This window comes from Macaca fascicularis, chromosome X (genome assembly GCF_037993035.2).
Source record: "Macaca fascicularis isolate 582-1 chromosome X, T2T-MFA8v1.1".
Lineage (NCBI taxonomy): Eukaryota > Metazoa > Chordata > Mammalia > Primates > Cercopithecidae > Macaca > Macaca fascicularis.
In genome coordinates, this window is record NC_088395.1 from 21,614,346 (window position 1) to 21,634,705 (window position 20,360).

The 20,360-nt window shown below is 38.7% G+C and overlaps 1 protein-coding gene across 1 annotated transcript in view; it reads right to left on the reverse strand.

Moving 5' to 3' along the window:
- The window catches only part of SMPX (small muscle protein X-linked), a 52,425-nt gene that overhangs the window by 30,806 nt on the left and 1,259 nt on the right, over positions 1 to 20,360 (reverse strand). Inside the window, exons 2-4 of the mRNA XM_005593158.3 lie at positions 17,783 to 17,839; positions 7,286 to 7,372; positions 974 to 1,122 (exon numbers count right to left, since the gene is read on the reverse strand). Coding sequence (XP_005593215.1) covers positions 988 to 1,122; positions 7,286 to 7,372; positions 17,783 to 17,827 — 267 coding nt within the window. The 5' untranslated portion in view covers positions 17,828 to 17,839 and the 3' untranslated portion in view covers positions 974 to 987. The remainder of the gene's footprint in view (positions 1 to 973; positions 1,123 to 7,285; positions 7,373 to 17,782; positions 17,840 to 20,360) is intronic.

A 20,360-nucleotide genomic window follows, 5' to 3' on the forward strand; every position in this document is an offset into this window, starting at 1 on the left:
TGCTCATGGTAAGTGATGAATAAATGTTTCTAGTGTTCAGCATGTAGTGAACACTCAATAAATATTGATTGAATAAATGGGTGAGTGACTAAATGAATGAATGGACAATCAACCAGATAAAAACCTGTTTTATGTTCCCAATACAGATTCCTCTCCTCTAGACTTAAATTTCTGCTTACGAAATGGAATAGATTGTACATTGTGGGCTTAGTAATGTTGGAAAAGGGTAGATTTGCTCCCAGGGTCTCCTAGGAGAAAGAGTGATGACTTGGGCCAATTCCACACTCCCCTGCTGGCAGAATTCCCATACCAATCCACAGGAGCCAGGTGGAGGGTTGTCTGAACCCTCACCAGGGGATCATTATTGAACAAATGCAATTAAAATGAAAATAAGATCACAAGCCCTGCTTGCAGTGCCTTGTAAGGCAGCATGCAAGTTTTGAGCCTACCCTAGAGTCATTATGGCATCCTCTTGGTCTGCCTTACACAAACCTGGGTTACTTGATTAAAGGACTGAACTCCTGGGTCTCTGCCTCTTTATACTCCCAAACTTGTTCAGTTCCTTGATCCTCTGATCCTCTAGCTCATGAATAGCTTGTTGCTTTTTGTGATACCTGGGTGAGGAAACTGAAGCATGAAGTGAGGGAGGGCTCCCTGGACCTCAAGATCAAAACCTCAAGGCCTTTTCCCAAGCATCTTTCCTCTCCCAACTTCATCCTTCCACAACCAAGAAGGATGATCAGAAGGAGAATGGCAGGCTAACATCCTCAATGGATCTACGATTGGTGATGGAATAAGACAGGCCCCAAAACTTGGCTTTACCAGAAAACTGCACCAGAAATACTGACTTAAATTGAAGGCCCCTGGTATTTAATGAACTCTTGTAGAATTTTCCAGATTTCTTCAGTGGAAGGCTTCCTTAAATCATTTTACAGAGGCCTTCTTGAGACAAAGAAGATAGTTTCTCACTCACCTTTTTTCTTCCAACTACTGTTCAGCTTTGGGGACATATTTTAGTTCACTTTTAATATTCTGGATTTCCGATAGATTGACTGCAGGTCCTGGAAGTTTCTTTGCTCCTGGAATTGGCTTCTTCTCCTCATCTGAGGTGGGAGGAACACCCTGAAGAGAAAGGAGAAGAAATCCAACTCACCAAAAAAGACATTTGATCTCTTTGGGCCATGAGCATGAACCAGAAAAAAAAAAAAAATTAAAGCAACAATGATGTCAAAGTGTGTTTCTAGCAGAGTGACTGTCCCTTGTGTTGTTGAGACAGCCTTAGAGTTTCAATAAAATCTCCTAAAGTTTGTTGTGAAGTGTGGAATAAAGTTGGAAGAAGAAAACAAGTAATTTCCACATAACTTAGAAAACACTAGAGTACATTCAACTTCTGATAACTAACAAAAATTACCACTAGTTCAAAGGATTTGTGTTTCCAAGAGAAACATCTTACAAGATTGACTTTAATTTGTAATCATACAATTATAATATGCCTGACAGCAAAGATTTGTACAATGTTAGAGCATAGCAAGCTCTAACAATAATTTAGTCCAGGAGCTTCCTGTTTTGTTTGGGGTGTAGTGGCTGCCAGTCTTTGTTCAAATAACATCTTTGGGATGCATAAACAAACTGAAACAAACGTAAGCAAAACCTTTTTGAATATGGGCACCACAAGGGAGAGCGGCAGAGGAAGCCCAGCTCTCTCCTGCTTTGAGAAGTATTTTAAATTTCCTTTCATTGAATGTTATATTTTTGTTGCAGCTTTAGGGCAGGACCCACATCCTATCCTTTTCTGTGGCATTTCCAATGTCTGGCACAGAGGTGCGCGTGCATACTTGTTGATTGTTGTTTAATTGGATCAATCCCAAGAATGTACCATAATGAAAATCTATGCCTCTATGTGCATACACCAAACACACATATAATGGTAACTATAAAACAAGATCAGTTGCTGTGTGTGGCTCCGAGAACTTCAACTCATGTGTACAGAAAAAAGGTTGATTATTAGCCCCTTCCTTCTATTTGCTAGAGGTGGTGGGTAGGGGAGGATTGTTCTCTGTGGCCCCAGGGAAAGGTGTTGGAGAACATTTGATCACCGTGGCAGCCTTGAGAACGCGCCTCTCGGATCAGTTTACTGCAGAGAGGATAATTGAATGACGGCTCCAGCTGCTTCACATTGAAATCCAGCCATCCATCACCAAGCTGAGGTCACACTTCCCACGGCTGCTTGTAGCCAATGAGTGAGTGCGACAGGAATTCTAAGGCGGGCCCATCCCTGGGAAACATGGGACTCGTCTGCGGAGCGACTTCACCTGGAGAACTTGCCTCACTACAGCACTGAAGTCTGAGATGCTTCCACCCAACCCTCTATCCCTCTCTCCCTCCCAGCCTCATGCAGCTCCCTCCCATTTTTCCTTACAAGTGTTTTCCCCAGCAAATATCTTTGGGTCAGTTTCCTGAAGGACCCAAACTAACACAGACTGGCGGAGAGCTCCATCTGCTTGGCCAACAACTGGGTGAACCAATACAGTTCCCGGGAAAAGAAATAAGTAACTGCATGTTTGCCTCTCACCAGAGAGGGTGGGCCCTATGCTCTATGCCCCGCCTCCACCCCACCCTTACCCTCAACCCCCACCAGCAGCCCTGTCAGTTGGGTATTAAAGCTGATGGTGTGTGTTAATCCCTGTCTGGATCCTATGTCTAGTTCTCAAATTGGTTAGAACCTAAAGGAAGAAAGTATTCAAGCTTCCCCAAACTCTAACAAATTGCTTAGTAGACACGTCCTTTATAGAAATGTTTTAAAATTGTTTATCGGAGGGGATAAGTAGACATAAAATATTGAGGTGCTATTTTTCTACTAAGGGCTAACGGCTTTTCCTACAGTCATTTTCTTTAGATCTGGTACAGTGCTGATGAAATAGCTAACGTTTCACCCAAACAAAATGATAAAGTATTTCAATGTAAACTATACCTGCTGTAAATATCTGGAAAATACTGTTTCCCTGGGTCAGTGTACAGAGCCCTAGAAGCAGCTGGTTTTTTGTTTTTGTTTTTGTTTTGTTTTGTTTTGTCATGCATACAAATTTATCACTTATAAATGTAGATTTAGAAGCAATAATTAAAACCATAAAGCATCCACTTGGAGGACTAGATATTCCAAAATGTTCTTTGCTATGCTTTCAGAAAGAATTTTTTAACAAGGCTATAAAGTGCTGTGTGTGTGTGTGTGTGTGTGTGTGTGTGTGTGTGTGTGTGTGTGTTTTATATACGTGTAGTGGTAAAATAAAAAATGTTTCCTCACTTAAATAAATGTTCCCACGGCTGTTAGGTGAGTAGATCTTAATAAGGAAGCATGAAAGAGAAAAATGTTTCCAATTCCTTCTGTTAAGTTCCTGGATAACTCACATTTACTAACTTTGTAACATCAAAATGTTCTATATTGGCACATTTAACACATTAAAGCCAATGTCTGTACTTACATGTTTATATGCAAAAATTTTGAAGTGAACATATGCAGATTAATAATATTTAATAGGTACCTTCCTCTCAAGTTATTAAAACTTCAATGCATTGTGTTTTTTAATTTATCAGCGTAAGACTTTTACCACTTGATTTGATAAAGTCACATATAATGAGAAATTATAATTCAATATATTTAGTAATTAGACATGATATTGACTCAGGAAGAAGGGGGTTAATGGTGCATTTTCTTAAATGAAACTTCTCTCATCTTTTAAAAACATAACAGGAATCAGATTCCATTTATTTTATGGATTTGTAATTGTAAGAATTATAGTAAGTTAAGGCATAAACAAACAGGGTTCCAGATGGCCCCATTTGGCTAATAAATAAGTCCTTTTTTAATTTTGTAAGTGGATATTTGAATGAAGAAGGGACATGAAAGACATTCTTTGGCTTAGATAAAGAGAGTGTAAAAGAAGCCTTACCAGCTACAGCAGCATTCTCAGTTTCAGGAATGGCTGTTGTGAAGGGAAATGTTTCCCTTGGGGGTCACAGAGTATTTGTAAAACTTGGCAAAATAGTGAACCATATTCATCTCCCTCATTATTGCCAGATATCCTACTGAGTTTTTCCCTAAACTCTCCTGTGTGAGACAATACAATCTGACCTGCTCATTCATGCTCAAACACCAAAGATTTAATAATAACGGCACACTGTTAACTGTTCTAAGTTACATGTACTAACTCATTTAATCCTCATCTCAACCATATAAATCTGGTACTATTATCATCCCTGTCTTACAGTTGAGGAGACTCAGGCAAAGAAGGGCTAAGAAACTTGCCCCAAGGCCACACAGCTAGGAAGTGGCTAGACCAGAATTAAATGTTTGCATCTTGTAAAGGAGCCAGGTGTAGAGGGAAATAATTAACAGAAAATCCCAACATGCTATTTTGTGGCTTAATGATGATAGTGTTTCAGTCAAAAGAGAGATTTGGGAAGCTTAGTAGAGGCTTGTCAATACCCTTCAAATCACTTCAAGCAAGCAGCTGATTGTCTTACGCAAAAGACCAGCCCTGTTTATTAAGGTTTAGCTGTAAGGCCTCAGAGTTGGGCACATGCCCATCTGTGGCTGGGCCAAGCAGATAGGTGTACTCCAGCTCTGTGAGCAGAGCAAATGTCTTACCAGAACCATAGGTGAGCCAAAGACAGGGTCAGTGCTCACAGGCCTTGGCAGACAGCCAAAGATTCATTCTGGCTTCCTGCTGGGGAACATCCTCTTCACATCTGAGAGGGTGTCAGGATCAAAAATCCTTCTGAGTTTAAATGAGGAACCTACTGAATGTGATAGAGGTGATCTGTTCTGTTCAGAGATGGTATGTTATGATCTCTAAACAGTAATTATCCTCATGCAAAGCTAGGCAATGAACGAATTTTAAGTCTACAAAATTAAGCAATTCCAAGTTTACAAACTAGATAATGATAATAAATGTGGATGTATATGTTATTTCAAATCCACATTTTATTTTCCCTTTCAAACTATGCCTTAAAATGTGGCTGGGGCCTGAAGCTAATTGGCAAAATCCTGCTTAACCCACCCTGTGGCCAAGCCAAGCTGTCTAACTACTCCCCTCACAATGTTGTCTTCCTAAGAAACTTAATCTGAGGTCCAGGCCAGAGACTGAATCATTAGATCCCACTCCCTCCCCAAGACTCCACAAATCCTGAGAGTTTATTTCTGCTTTTATGGTAAAGAAATACCATCCCTAGCTCCACCCTCCTGCCCAATGAGCTCTATGAGAAAGGTATGGTACAGTTCAAGAAACACTCCATCTGTTGGGCAATAAGTTGCTCCAAAAAAAAAAGGAAGAAAGACAAAAAGAAAAAAAGAAACATCCCTGGGGTCTTTGTATCTTTGTGAATACATCACTCCCTCCATCCTATGAAAAATACTAGTTGGCCATTTGTATATGTGGTTAATTATAAAGTGGTTGTTCACAAACCAAGCTGTATCAGTTCTTGTCTATTTTAGAATGCACTGCAACCATCAGATTAGATACAAGGCAAGAGAGAGCAAAGTGCTTCCCCAGTCCCCTGAGACACTTGTGTGGAGGAAAGTACCAGTTGTACAAAGAAGAACCAGGGGCCATCTGTACCACAGGTGGAAAATGAAATGTGAGCCTCCAAAACAGCTGTTACATCAGTCAATTTAGTGAGAAAAGTGGGTCAAACTACCTTCCGACTGATTGCCATGGTAGTGACAGACACAGTTTAAGAGGAAGCACAGGAAGCAAAGAAAATCTAATTACAGATAAATGAAGGTATAGAAGAATTCCACCGCCATCCCTTCTACCTCCCCATGCCTTTTCCTTACAACATGCAAAAACAATAGGCCCAGGAGTGCTTCATGAAAATTGGATAATTACATCAAGTGATGAAAAATAGTTTATGGAATACCTACTAGGCTATGCTATGTCCATTATATCATGCCTCTTCCCTCACAGTGACCCTCTGAGGAATGGAGGGGATCCTATTTTGCAGACGCAGACTCTGAAATGCTTGGCCCAAGTCCCAGATGGAGACCTCATGATCATGAGTAAACTTGATGGCAAGGTTAACAGCACCAGAACTTGAGATTATGTAACTATAAAAGCAGAGTAGGGCCAGGTCTTTCCAACTGATATGTTCAAAATTTGTATTCATCAAGAGTGACTTAGTGGCTGCAATTCCAGCACTTGATGATATCACTCAAATACTCCATCTGCTCCTTTCAAAAATTATCTTTCTACTGATAGGAGACTGGAACCACTAATTTAGGACCACATCAGGAATATTCACAGGAAAAAAGGTTACAGGCAGAACAAAGTTTTATTAGGAACCTTTGAAATGGTAATAGATATTCTTTTGGGACAAATACCAAAAATGTCACTTGGTAAAGTTTAAAAGCCTTTTTACCTTTTTAAAAAGATGAAATATAGTTTGCTGTGCCTTGTGGCTTTATTTGATTCCATTTTCCATGTCTTATGCTGATAAAATATTCCAAAACCTTCACTATCTTTTTCAGAATCAGACCTTCCAGGTTTCAGCAGAAAAGTTACAATTGGATAAGAAATAAAAACATCTGAGGAAGAAACTCTTCCCTTTTTATGGCATTCATTATTAATTGTAGCCTCCAATTTAGCAGACTGGGTACTTGAATTTGGGGGAGAAGTAAAGAATTAGAAAGAGGAAAAATACAGAAATGGAGGCTTGATAGACTCCCTTGCAAAGTACCCTTTTCAAAGGAAACATTTAGAGATTGAGTTTTTGTTTGTTGTTTATTTGAATCCTCAAATAATTTAATGTGCTTACTTCCTGCATTCCCACTTATCAGAAGCTCTACTAAATATTATTACATCCTGCTCAGTTGGATAAATGATCCCAAGTGAAAACTTGCCAATCTAGTGACTACTGCTAGACCAAAAACTTATCAGAGGCTTTATCCTCCCCACCACACACATGTGCACACACACACACGCATACACACAATCAATCAATCAAATAATCAGTCAATCAACAGACTGGAAGTTAAACTCAGTACCTTCAAATAATGGTGCCAGGTACAGTACTTAAATTTGGCTGAAGGGAGGGAGGAGGCAGTGCGTTTCAGGGTGGACTAAGCAAGACAACTAAAGAAACGTACATACTGTATGTGATTCCTTGACACACAGTCATTTGCCCCCTCCCTTGTCCTGGAGAGCCAGCCCTTGCCTTGCCTCTGCCCCCTCTGGTGAAGATTTTAGAAAGGAAAAACATTGCTGTGTTCTGAGAGCTGAGGTTTCCTCACCTCCTCCACTTCAGGAGTACATTCTTTTCTTCTGGGGGGTTGACCTGCTCCTGGTCGAAAGGCTCCCATTGGAATATTGATATTTGCCTAAAAGAGAAAACAGTGTAGGTTTAGCTCAAGAAAAGTAAGAAATTGCAATGACATTCTGAGACAGTAATCATTGTGAAGAAAAATGCATCTGAAAAGTACATCTTCAAAGCTTTTTATCTCAGGAAAATTGCTGTAATGACAGCATAAAAATATGCAAAGGAAAATTTGACTTCCACTTATTACAGATTACATTTATTACAGATTTCATTTATTATACATGCTTAGGTCTGTGCAGTGATTTTACAATTTCTTGTTGGATGGAAGAATTGGAAGACAGTTTGTTCTGGCTGTTGCCCTCCTGAGGTGCATATTATTTTTCTCTCTTGGGGATAAGGAGGGAACATATAATGACAGGCAAGGAGGAAAGAGCATCTGCATAAGTCATCCCACACCTTAGCCCCCCTTCCAGTCCCTTCAAATTTACCACGTGGGAGGGGAGACATTTACACGTCCTAAGCTACCTCCTCCTTTCCATAATGTCCTACACTTTATTGCTTTAGTCTCTGAAATTGACACTCTTCTACCTTTTTCCCAACATGTACTTGTGTGGGTCAGTAAGGAGTAAAGAGGGTGCTTGGCCAAGCTCCCTTTGTATCACCACTCATTGACTCTTCTCTTTTATGTTGATAACATACTAATCTCCATCAGTGGTAAACATAAAATACCTTCATGACATCCTCTAAACATTAAATTAGGTAGGGATATATTGACACTGTAATTTGAACTTGGTGAGATAATGTGTAAATTTGAATTTTTCCCATACTTATTTGATGTCAAATGGTGAAAATATGTAATGCAGATCAAAAATGTCTTTAACCAGTATTATCACTCACATAAAACAACCATCAAATACCATTTTAAAGTAGAATACAATATTTTTCCACTGAAGATAAAGTGTTGCCTTATGAGTAATTGGATATGTGGGCTTGAAAAGTTGAAATTTCGTTTTGATGTTATGCATGTAAATGATGCCTGAACAAAGGGAGCAAAGTATTTTTTTATCTTATGACATGCATTGTATGATTTTGGCACCACACCAAAGGAAGTTATTAGGAAGTGTGGTAAGTCCCATTTGGAACTGCCTGGTACAAGCTCTGTTGCCAGGGGAATGATTAACCCTATGAAACAGGAAGCATCCAGTGTCCATGTTCATGCAACATGGCAAGTCTGTGTTGTGCTCCCTTCAGGAGCAAAGCAGGAGGTGACTTTTCCTACCCAGGAGCTTTAAAACACCCCATCCTTACTAGAATAATGCTGATACCACAGAAAGAAATAGATCCAAAGTATTCGTGGAAAGTAACCAGAGAGGTACATCATTGTGGAGCCATTCCTAGTACCAACAAGCCAAGGAGTATTTTTAATCAGTATGTACCACATATGTTAAAATATAAACCCAGCACAACTTTAGAGAAAAGCATTTTAAAAACCTAAGGCTGAGCTTTCTATGCTATTCTTACGTGTAATGGAAATACCAGGTGGCCTAGAGTGGGAGGAGGAGGGAGCATAAGAGAGGAGAAAGATTTGTCTTATATGGTGGCAAATATGGAGCCATACTTCATGAATTCCAAGACGCATCTCTTTTAATATCTCTGGTCAGAATGTGTCTTACAACCAGCAGTGTCCTACAATTTTAGTTGGCACATTTGCTTTATTTTGGCAGGATGTAAAATAATGGTATTTTACAATTGACAGCGTCTTAGATTGGATGAAATATCATAGGGGCCTGAATAAAGAAGATCAAGACAGTGTAAATAATACAGAAGATAATCCATATTGGACCAATAGACTATTTCCATCACTACAGTTTGGATGAAAGAGGGGAAAAATCAATATAGGGATTATTTGGGGAAAAAGTTAACCAGTTAAAAGTTTAGTTAAATTGTCCCTACCCCAACCCATTTATTAAGCATCTACAGGGGGCATCTTCCTAATAGTGAGCTCAAGTTATCATATTGTTTCTGAAAGACTTGATTGCTAAATTAACTCATTTAATCAAGTATATATGCTCTATAGTAGATTGTAGTTTTTAGTAAGGGGACATGTAAAGGTCATCCAGAATAATATAATATTGTGAAGGGCATGTTATGAGATGACTACTTTTCCTGTTTGGAGATTAATTTTAGTGATGTGCCCCCATGTGGCCTCTCCATGTTTCATGGGTGGCTTACAGTAGTGAAAAGAGCCTAATGCTAGCAGTTGCCACAAGTTATCTGTGCTTGAAAAACTAACAACTGCTCTGGGTCTCATTGTCCCCATTTGTAATATGAATGTTAGGCTGTGTCAATGGTTTTCAAACGTCTTAACCAGGGAACCCTTCCTTCCTTCAAATGAAGTACTGTAAGAATATATACAGTGCAAAGCAGGCAGAGGTAGAGGGTTTAAATACCTGCATCCTCACAACAAACTTTTGAGGTTAGTGTTATCATCTTCATTTTACTGATGAAGAAATGAATCCTCGGAGAGGCTAATTCTCTCAAGGTCATACATATAGTTCCAGGAAAAGGCAAGATTCCAAATTGAAGCTGCCTGACTTTAGGGACAGACCTTCTCACTCTCTCAAACCCGTCTCTAAAGAGCTCTTTTCACGTGGCCAAAAATAGCTCTCACCAGCTCTAAAATTCTCTAAAGCAGCTCTGATATTGGAGACTTACACTTTGAGAGTGGCCTTTGAAAAGGGGCACATAAAATGGATAATTTCATAATAGATACCAAAGAAAAGCCACATTGAAAAATGAGCCATTAACTCACCGACTTGACACTTTTTCTTCTTTAAAAGCATCACTCAAGAAATCAGAAAAACCTAAATGGAGTTTTTTTTTTTTTTTTTTTTTTTGACAGCAGATATTGACAGGAACCAAAGCAGCCTGAAAATATGTCGAAGATTGAATCATAATGTGCACCAATAAGGGAGTATAAGAGGCGTGCTTTGTCAATTGAGGCATGCATTATACTATTAACAAGACGATTAGAGATGTTTCATTAGTATAATTGTAGGGCAGTAATCTTTGAGTGACAAGTCATAGAATAAATTATAGCCATAAGAAAAATTCCTTATAATTTGAATTTGATAAAAATATGTAGATCTGTAGCTCTCGGTTTTTATTTCATTGGCCAGAAAATTGGGTCATATTTTGTCTCTTTCACTGACTTACTCTGTGTTTAAACACAAATGAAATACTTTCTCAGCGACTAATTTTTCTACCTACAAATTGAGTATGGTATTTGCTACTCAAAATAGGCTTAAAATACAAGCTAAACTTTTATGAAAGAATAAACAAACAGAAAATGTTTAACATCAATGACCTAGAGTTGATATTAGGTTAGGCTTCCTTCCCCCCACAGATTCTATGTAAATGCAAAGGAAGCAGTCTCTTTTTTTCCTTTTGTAATGCAATCCTTTGTATTTCTTTTCCCTCCTTGAGGTTTATTCATTTTAGAGATTTAAAAATATGCCCCTGATGCAGCAGACCTGGTGCATCACTTTCCCAAGCTATATATAATTTGTTACATCCTCCAAGTTGGGAATGGAAAAAAAAATCCACTAGATCATCTTTTGCCAGAATAGGATACAGTTCCCTGATAGAAGACCTATCTGATGTGAAATTAATACTACACTTGATCTCACTAGGTGAAGAAAAGTAGAAAGAATTCCCTGTAAGTTAATTCCACTACTCCCTTAATTATTTGTATTGTTCTCTTTGCTTGGCTCCGGGCTTTAAGCCCAGAGGATTCTGGAAACAATATTTCCTCCACACCCCTTTCTGTGTAGCTTACAATGGAATGACATCTTCTTTCCCCAGTGGGTTGGATTCTGATAGCTGCCAGCCGGCTGGGTACTGACAATTCCTATTGAACTTTGCTTTCCACAGCCATTGTTCTCTTATCTCCCCCTCCCTTTTTGTCCCCACTCTGTCTCTCCTTTTCTGAACCCACTGTGAGTTTTCTGAACAGTTCAGAGGCTTCTGGAGTTTCCTCCCAATGCATTATTTGTTTCAGATGACCCCATACTGATTCGATCTTTACTTTTCAAAGGATTCCAGCAGCTCCTGCCAGAATCTATAGCCTCCCCCATGCCATTCTTCTGTAGTATGGGCAGAGGAAATTCTACGGGGTTGCATTTTGCATTATTTCTTTCTGCTCTTTCCTATTCTCAGTCGTTCTCTGAACGGAGCAAGATATGACATTTTGAGATTTATAGCATCTTTACAGAAGACTTCAGAAAGAGGTTTGTTTTTTCATAACGGATTAGAAAATGAGATTCTTGTTTGATATATTAACAGAAAATGAGAGACACATACATATCTACCTACTAAAATATAGTCAACTTATTTTAAAATAAAATTCTATATCACTGGAATGCATAACTGCTTAGGGATTCTTGAAATGTGGAGTAGATTCAAAACACGGAAAACTTTCCCACACAACACAATTTTGAGAAACTTCTACTTTGCCAGTGTTCTTCACCCATGATGTTTCACATTGAAAATGTTTTTATTTTTGCTCTGTTCTCAACACTTTTTTGTTCTCTTCAATAATTTCCTGAATGACTCAACTGTAATCTCATCATCCAGGGAAAGGCAGATTTCAAGAATATACTGTACAGCTATTAAGATAATGTGCACAATTGGTCGGGGGTAGGTTGTATTTCTGAAGTGCTTTTGGATGTCAACATAAAAAAACATGACATCTTTTTGCAAGTGTATGACTGCTTTGCCTCATATCACAAATGTAGAGCTAGGCAGAGCCGCAATGGTCATTAGCTGGAGGTAATACTGAACCCACTTGAGAGTAAGACTCCTACATTCCAGTTCTTAATACACTTAAAAGAAACCAGCATTGGAAATCATAAACAATGTATTATAGTGGTTTATGTAAGAAACAGTAGATCTATGATCAAAGAAAAGGCCTTGTCTCTACATTAAAACAAATGGCAAATGAAAGTTAATTTTTAATGTTTTAAATTTATATAAAATATTGAAAGAAGGCATGTATGATCATTATGATTTTTAGCTTTAATCTATCAGATTAACAATGGATGGTGATAGTCTATTCCTCTATACCAATGATTGTCATATATTTGGAATCATTTTTAAACTGGAAATCCTACACAGGAAACACTTAGAGTCTTTAATGCCTATCTGTAAATATTTTCATCTTCCATGGAAACTGCTTTCTTCTTCCACATTATGCCCTAGATAAAGGAGAGTGGAAGAACAATGACAACTAGTGGGGAAAGGAAAGAAGTACTGAAACTTGGAGCGTCAGAATATTCTCTTTCTCTTCTACACATAGATTGGGTAGCAACAGAAAACTTCCCATGCAAAGAAGCCACACACTCACTAATGATGCAGGACTCATATAATTTTTTTCAAATGTATGATAAGTTAGATTTAGTTTTACAAATGCCTTACATTGATTTAGCCATGGTTGTTTGAATTTCAGGACCGTGTTTATCATTGAGTCTCTTTACTTTGTACTTTTAACTCCAAGGCAACTTACTCTTAAGGTGACTTTAATCAGTATAGACTATCTTCTTCACTTATATGCCGACACTGTTTCTAAATATTGAGTTCTTTAAAAGGGAGGCACCCAGCATCCATAAAACGGTAATTGCCTCTCAAGTAGCCTTGCTGCTTATGATTATCCTTAAGATGGTCCATACCCACTCCTCCAGCCTTACTCTCTGTGGCAATGGTGGGGACAGTAAGTAAAGACAGCATTGCAGAGTGGTTCTAAACACAAGCTTTGGGATCAGACTGAATAATTGATGTTAGGGCTTGACTATCCTACTTGCAAATTGTATAATCCTGGGGGAGTTACTTCCCTTTTCTAGACCTGACATTATGATCCATGGAAATCCCACTGCACTGGGCCAGGTATATGGTAAACCTTGAATAAACTGAAACTGTTATTGTCATCCTGATAATAAACCTTAGAAGTTATTCTCAAGAAGTTCACAGACTTACAAGCTGGACAGAGATTAGAAGTCATTTAACTGAAGCCTCTCCCTTTGAAGATCACAAGGACCAGGGGTGTGAATTTACACAGTAGAGCTAAGACTGGGGCACAGGACTCTTTCTGGTTAGCCATGAAGTTCTCAGATCTCATGGAAGAGGACAAATAATACTCAGCTTACTTTCATTAACGGTGGAGAGAAAGGATCAGTGACAATCCAGAGAAGATTGGCTCTGTGTGAATTGGGGCCCTAAGGAGGCCTGTGGTGGTTCCCAAAGTGGGTGTGTTCAGGAGAAAGGACAGGCAGGTGCTGCCAGTGGCTGGTGTCACTTGGTCTCATTAGAGAGAGTCACCAAACAGATCGCTGATGGGATTAGGTTCCAGCAGTTCTAGCTTTCCCCACCACCTGTCATGTCAAATTCTTTCATTTGAAGGAGAGGACCCAATATGCAGAGTGTGCTGATGTTACCTTGGTTGCAGCTCAATTCCCACCAACAATGGGGTTGTAAGAATCAGCCTGGAGAGACCAGAACTGGAGTTGGCAATCTAGAGCCCACAGGCCAAATCCAGTCCACCACCTGATTTTGCAAATAAAGTTTCACTGGGACATAGCCACAGTCATTCATTTACATACTGCCTATGGCTGCTTTTGTGGTACAACAGCAGAGCTCAGTAGCAGGAACAGACCAAACAACTCACGAAGCCTAAAATATTTATTATCTGGTCCTTTATATAAAAGATTTGTCAACCTCTGGCATAGAACTTTATCAGCTGCTTAGGGGACAAAGGCCCTCTCCAGGCTAAGAAAGAATCAACTGATTCTTTCAGGATATTTTTATGCCCCTGGCAGAGATTTAACTAATACAACTAAAGAGAAGTGTAGGCTTAGAATCCCTTTACAATTCAAAAGTCATCTCTTCTTCAGTGTGGATGTGAAAGACTACTGTCTACCTCCTGTAAGGGTGGTTCTGGTTCTGGCCTCCCTCTTATTCTGGTGTACAGAGGAGATAGAATAAGTTGAAGACAAAGCCAAGGCCATTCCATGCATTATTTGGATAGTTAGAAGGCCCATCTCTGAAGGAATTTGTATACAATAAACCAGGCACTTGCCATAGATTATTTTGTCTATTCATTATAATAACCCTATTAAGTAGTATGATTGCCCCCATTTTACAGAAAGGTGGACTAAAAGTGAACTAACATTGCAAAGATTTGTAACTGTTTGACTCCATGTTGTCTGGAGGTGCATTAATTCAACTCCTGAAATGCCTGACTGTTCAAACTATGGTCAAAAGTAACTTAAATTCACCCAAGCCAGACACACTAGAAATCTAAGTCATTGTTTCTAGAAGTTTGCACTACAAAACACTATCTTGTAAGATAGTCACTGAAAAGGTCCCATATGTTTAGAAAACATTGCATATGTTTCTGCCCTCTTAGAAATAACTTGATGCCATTCGCAAGTTATGGACTCTGAGAAAAATTTTCAAACATTAAACCATATTAGCCTCTAATCTATAACAGCATCCCATAAAACTAGTATGCCAAGGAACACACTTTGGGAGCTGTTGAAGTAGATGATGGTGGTGAATGATGATAATAGCTAATATTTATTAAGCAATTACGGTGAGCCAGGCACTGAGCTGAGTATTGACAAGCATTAAATTCATTTAAACTTCATAGTAATCCTATGAGATAAAGACTGTTACTAATTCTTCTCTTGATAGATGAGGAAACTGAGGCACAAAGAGGCTAAATAACTTTCCCAAAGTCTTGCAGCTAGTAAGTACTGGAGACCTTGAGTGCCTCAAACACATGGATCAGAGATCAATTCATCTTTGTGTATACCCTACACTTAGCACAGTGCCTGGCACATATTATGCACTCAGGAAATAACAAATGAACTGAATTGGAGATAAAATCCTAATAAAAATAAGTGACTAGAAGGTATGGAGTAGAACATTTCAGAGCTTTAAATGGTATTTACAGTGAGGAGAGTCCCTTATTAATCAGGGCTTCTATTTGTTCCAGACAAGACAAATCTAGATAATGTCCCTACTATAAACCATTGTGTATGGTGTAACCATGTTCATATTTTATTTCATGTACCCTACTTAAGGTTAATGCAAAGATAATAGGAAAATATCAGATAGTGCTGATCCTATTTACCCACAAGAAATAATATTTCATTTGAAGGTGCATTAAATTGGGCCTTTTGTGTGGCATAAAATGTATCGAGAGAGGCAATACCACATCTATAAGGAACCGCTGTATTGCCTTTGTTGGCAGAATGGATGGATCTTTTGTAATGCGATATAATAATGGCTACTGAGAACAGTCAGTCGCAGCTTTTAAAATATTACAAATCTAAAAATATATCAAGGTCAAAATTAGTAAATAAAATGCTAGTGAATTTTCAGTGTGGATTTGAGGGAGGCCAGGGACCATTAAGGAAGAAAAACCAACACACTTTCCATTTTAAAAGTAAGAGGGAAAAAAGGCAGCCCGAGAGAAGACTGTTTTGTGTCCTGAAAAAATAAAAAGGAATTTTTATGTTTAGCACTTCCAGAGGTTCAAATTCAGTGATTAAAAGATATTACTTCTCACAACTTTAACATAAAGTATTCCTGAATGATGATAATAATTCTAATAATGGTTGACACTCAATGTGTGCTTACTATGCTGTTTGTTTTTTGTTTGTTTTTTTGTTTTTTTCTTTTTTAGATGGAGTCTCACTCTGTTGCCCAGGCTGAAGTACAGTGGCACAATCTCGGCTCACAGCAACCTCTGCCTCCCAGGTTCAAGCGATTCTCCTGCCTCAGCCTCCTGAGTAGCTGGGACTACAGGTGTGTGCCACAATGCCTGGCTAATTTTTTGTATTTTTAGTAGAGACAGGATTTCACTGTGTTAGCCAGGATGGTCTTGATCTCCTGACCTCATGATCCGCCCACCTCAGCCTCCCAAAGTGCTGGGATTACAGGCATGAACCACTGCGGCCGACCTACTATGCTGTTTTAAGCATTTTATACATGTAGCCCTAGGAAGTGAATACTATTATTTTATCTCCATTTTACAGATGTGGAAATAGAGGCGCAGAGAGGTCAATTAGGGAGAGTAATTTTCCCATGATCTTACACCAGTCCAGGATGGATTAAGGACCCTAGTAATATAGTTTCAGAGCCCATGCTACTAACTGCTTCTACACTGGGTAAAAGAGAAGATTCAAAGGCTCAAGGATGTCCACAGGTCTGGGAGACAAAATATAATTCCACTACCACTGTCAGGGAAGTCAGAGGCTCACTAGGTAGACACCAGAGGGCTGGATGTGACAATGCAGAGTGGAATCTTGCCAAATGCATAGGCCCTTCCTTGGTGGTTTGTTCAATGACATGTTTCCAGAGGTTGTTGTACATCCTGCCACTTAAGAACCTCTTCAATTTAAGGATCTGTATTAATCGTGACAAGTAAAGATCTGTCCTTCCACCTACCTCTATCAGTGGTGTTTGCTAGGATTTCTAAACCCCTTGATGACGTGTTTACAACCTGGCCACAAGCACAGCCCTCCATAATACAGTCAACCATTTATGATTGTGTTTCTGTTGTGATAGTACATCAGGCCTAAAATATTCAGGAACTGCCACATGACCTGCAGTATTCAGAAAAGTCCAAGGAAAAAGTTCCTTTGGAGAAAGCACAGACAGGCTCCATGTTGATGGAAAGATGGAATTTTACAATAAAGCATTGTGCCCAGAGTTTCAGGGTGGAAGCCCCTTGAGAGTCAAATACAGAGCCCTTAAGAGAAATAACAAATTAAGTATTGAGTAAAAACAAATACTGAAAGTTATTTTCATAATTGTATTTTTGTTTCCAAATGCCTGCTTCCTCCTTCCCTTTTTGTGGGTGACACTTAAGTCAGTTTAAACAACCAAGGAATTTGTTTGCTGGAGGGCATGTGGAGAACGAATAACATGTGAATTTTAAAAGATAAATACCCAAGCCCTGGGAAGAACACTTAACTACAAGAGGATATTATTTAAAGAAAGATATATTTCAAACAGATGAGTCAACAAACTGTGACTCATCTGTTTGTGCACATATCAATTGGAAATTAAAAATAAAATTGAATATATCCTCTATCAATGAACACATCAAAAACATATCAAAAAACATACACACTACATTTTTTAGAAGATAATTTAATTCTCACTTATAGACTGATTGTCTTATAATTCAGAACAATTAAACAAAAATAGCTTACTTCTCCTGTCTCAGTTGTACCTAACTGGTTTTATATCCTTTCTCAATTGTACCTTACAAATCTTACGAAGAACTTTATTTTCTTCTTGAAGTTCATCATGAGCTAGGAGTGAACAATCACCAGAAATATGACTTACTAAGCAATCAGGCAAGAAGTTGCAGAGCTGTTGTTAAAATACAAATATACCTACTTACCTGGATGGCTCTAACATTGGAAACTGGCTGTTTCGACATATTCATGCAGTCTTATCCCTAAAAAAACAAGTAAGAAACTGTTAGAGGTGGCAGCATTCAGATTCTCAGTCTTGATAAATTAGAATTTAACTCATGATTCAACTGGGCAGTCACCCCTTTCACTGGCCATATATTCTTTCAGTCTCAGTTTCCAAAGTTACTAAGAGACTCTCCTTCCTAATGCCTCGGGTGAGGGAACACTAGAGCGCCAGGATAAATCATTCAGGAGGAGAAATGGTGAGACGCCTCGCCCCTGATGCTAATGATATACAATCAGAAACTTGAAAGGTGCTATCATCTCCTTCCCTGCCCTCCTGACCTTCTGCCAAGAGCAGCAAAGCAAAGAGATTGTGGGAATAAAACACCTTTGTTCTGGGCCTCTGAAGTTCTTGGCTTGAAACTGAACTTTTAATCTGAATTCATAATTGCCAGGGCTGCTATAGTTCATTGGGAGTGCCTCCTCTTTGTTGAACACCCAAAAAGAAATGGCCTGTACCACTTCCTTAACTGCTGCAATGCTCTCTACTTGCTGTGCAGTATCTGTTCTGCCCAGCAACCTAGGAGATGCTCTGAGGACGTAGGTCCCATCTCCTGCTGTGTGTGCCCCTACCCTATGCTTTCAACCAGGTGCCTCATACAGAGCCCAGGCTCTGTAAACAGGCAGACAGCAAGCCTCACCTGTAAACTTTTCTTTCTAGGAGGCAAGGAAGACTTACACATGACCATATCAAATCCTCAAGATGTAGAAGTGCTTCCTTCCCAAAGGACTTTTGCTTTCTTTAAGCATGTGAGACCTGATTTAGAGCACAGTGACTACAGCACATTAGGGGATGTGGGATGCAACTTACTGGAGATAGGGGAGAAGGGAATGGCCCAGCTCTGGCCTGTTTTTGTAGCTTGGCCTATTAAATGTCAGCAGGACCAACTGAAAAATTAAAAATTCATTGAATTCAAAGCATGCTGTGTTTTAAACCCAAACTGTAAAACAGGTTGATCGAGGTCTATGGACTGGTGTAAGTGATGTGTTCACTGGTGAGTAAAAGAATGCAAAAAGTAGTGTTGGCATTTGCCACACATCTTGTGTAACCTGGGCAATGTCACTCAATATTTCTAAGCCCATTTCCTCTTCTTTAAATTTTACCTGCTTCACAGGTTGTGGTAAGAATCCATATGACATACATGCTCCTGAAAAGACCTTGTGAACTGTAAAGCATGATGCAAATATTTATTGTTTATTACCATCATCCATAGCTAATGACTTTGGAGTGCTGTACTCATCTCCAGCTTTAAGTTCAGAGTAATAATTTTTATAGGTATGTTCCCCAACACCTGTAGAGATAAAAGATCTGAAAAGAACTCTGTGAAAAAAAGTTTTTTGAAATCTCCAAAGTCTTAGGCTCTATTATGTGAAGTTAAACAATTCCATATTTTTTAAAAACCTCTATACTCAGGGCATCCAAATATATAGTTTTTGGAGCCACATACATGAAAACAATAGGACTCTTTTTTAAAAGTTTCACCTGAATGTCTTTGTAACATATAGATTTAGCCTCCACGCATAAGGGTCTAGGTAGAATTATTTTTAATATGGTTACAAAATTAAAAAGCAACAACAAATGGAACAGTCAAGGATACATTTTTCTCTATGATATGCTTCAAATAGATTGCTGTCTTTCCTGCAGCGTCATAAAGAAATGAAGGATTTTTAATTTGTGGATCTAGGACACACAGCTTAATTCCAAAAAGAAAAGCTTAGTGGCTTAATTTTTAATGTTTTTATTCCTCAAAAGCTGTTAGAAGTCATACAAAGCAATAATTTTCACAGAACTTTAAATATCTTAGCATATGGTATTCTCTGTGTGTGTACAACTAAAGTTTAACTATCACTTGGGAACTTGTCCAAAAAGTTATTGTACATCAATTTGAAACAGGGATTAGAAAATTTCTTTATGTTATGACAATAGCAAGTTGAAATATTTTTTAAAATTAGTGAATGTTATACTGTATTTTTTTAAAAAACCAATTTTATATTTTCAATGGACTGATTTAACTTACTACTGGATTGCTGCTTTTGTGTGAACCTCTGAACCTCAAGAATGAATGGGCCTTGTCTCCTGTACAATTTTGGTATATTCTAATTTGCATACAAATCTCTTAACATGCATGTCAATCTTTGAAAGAGACATCTATAAAAAGCTGGTCAGATCCCAACTCTCATTCCTCACAAACAGGCTGGATAACATTTGTGTAAATCAGTTCAGCAGCAGTTCCTGCTGTCCTCATTATTTTCAGAGAAATCAGGGCAAAGCATACTGATGAATAAAAATAGACAGTGTTCCCTGTTTCCCTGGCCATGCAGTCACCTCTATCAGAGATGTAGAGTGTGGAACACACCTTCCTTCTTCATCTGCATGCTTCATCCCCGGACCAAGAAAAGAAAACTATGCCTTAGATACACACTCCACTCCCATGAGGGCCACCGCTTTTCATCCAAAGAGGTACTCTTTACAGCACTCAATTACTATGTCTCCTGATTCTG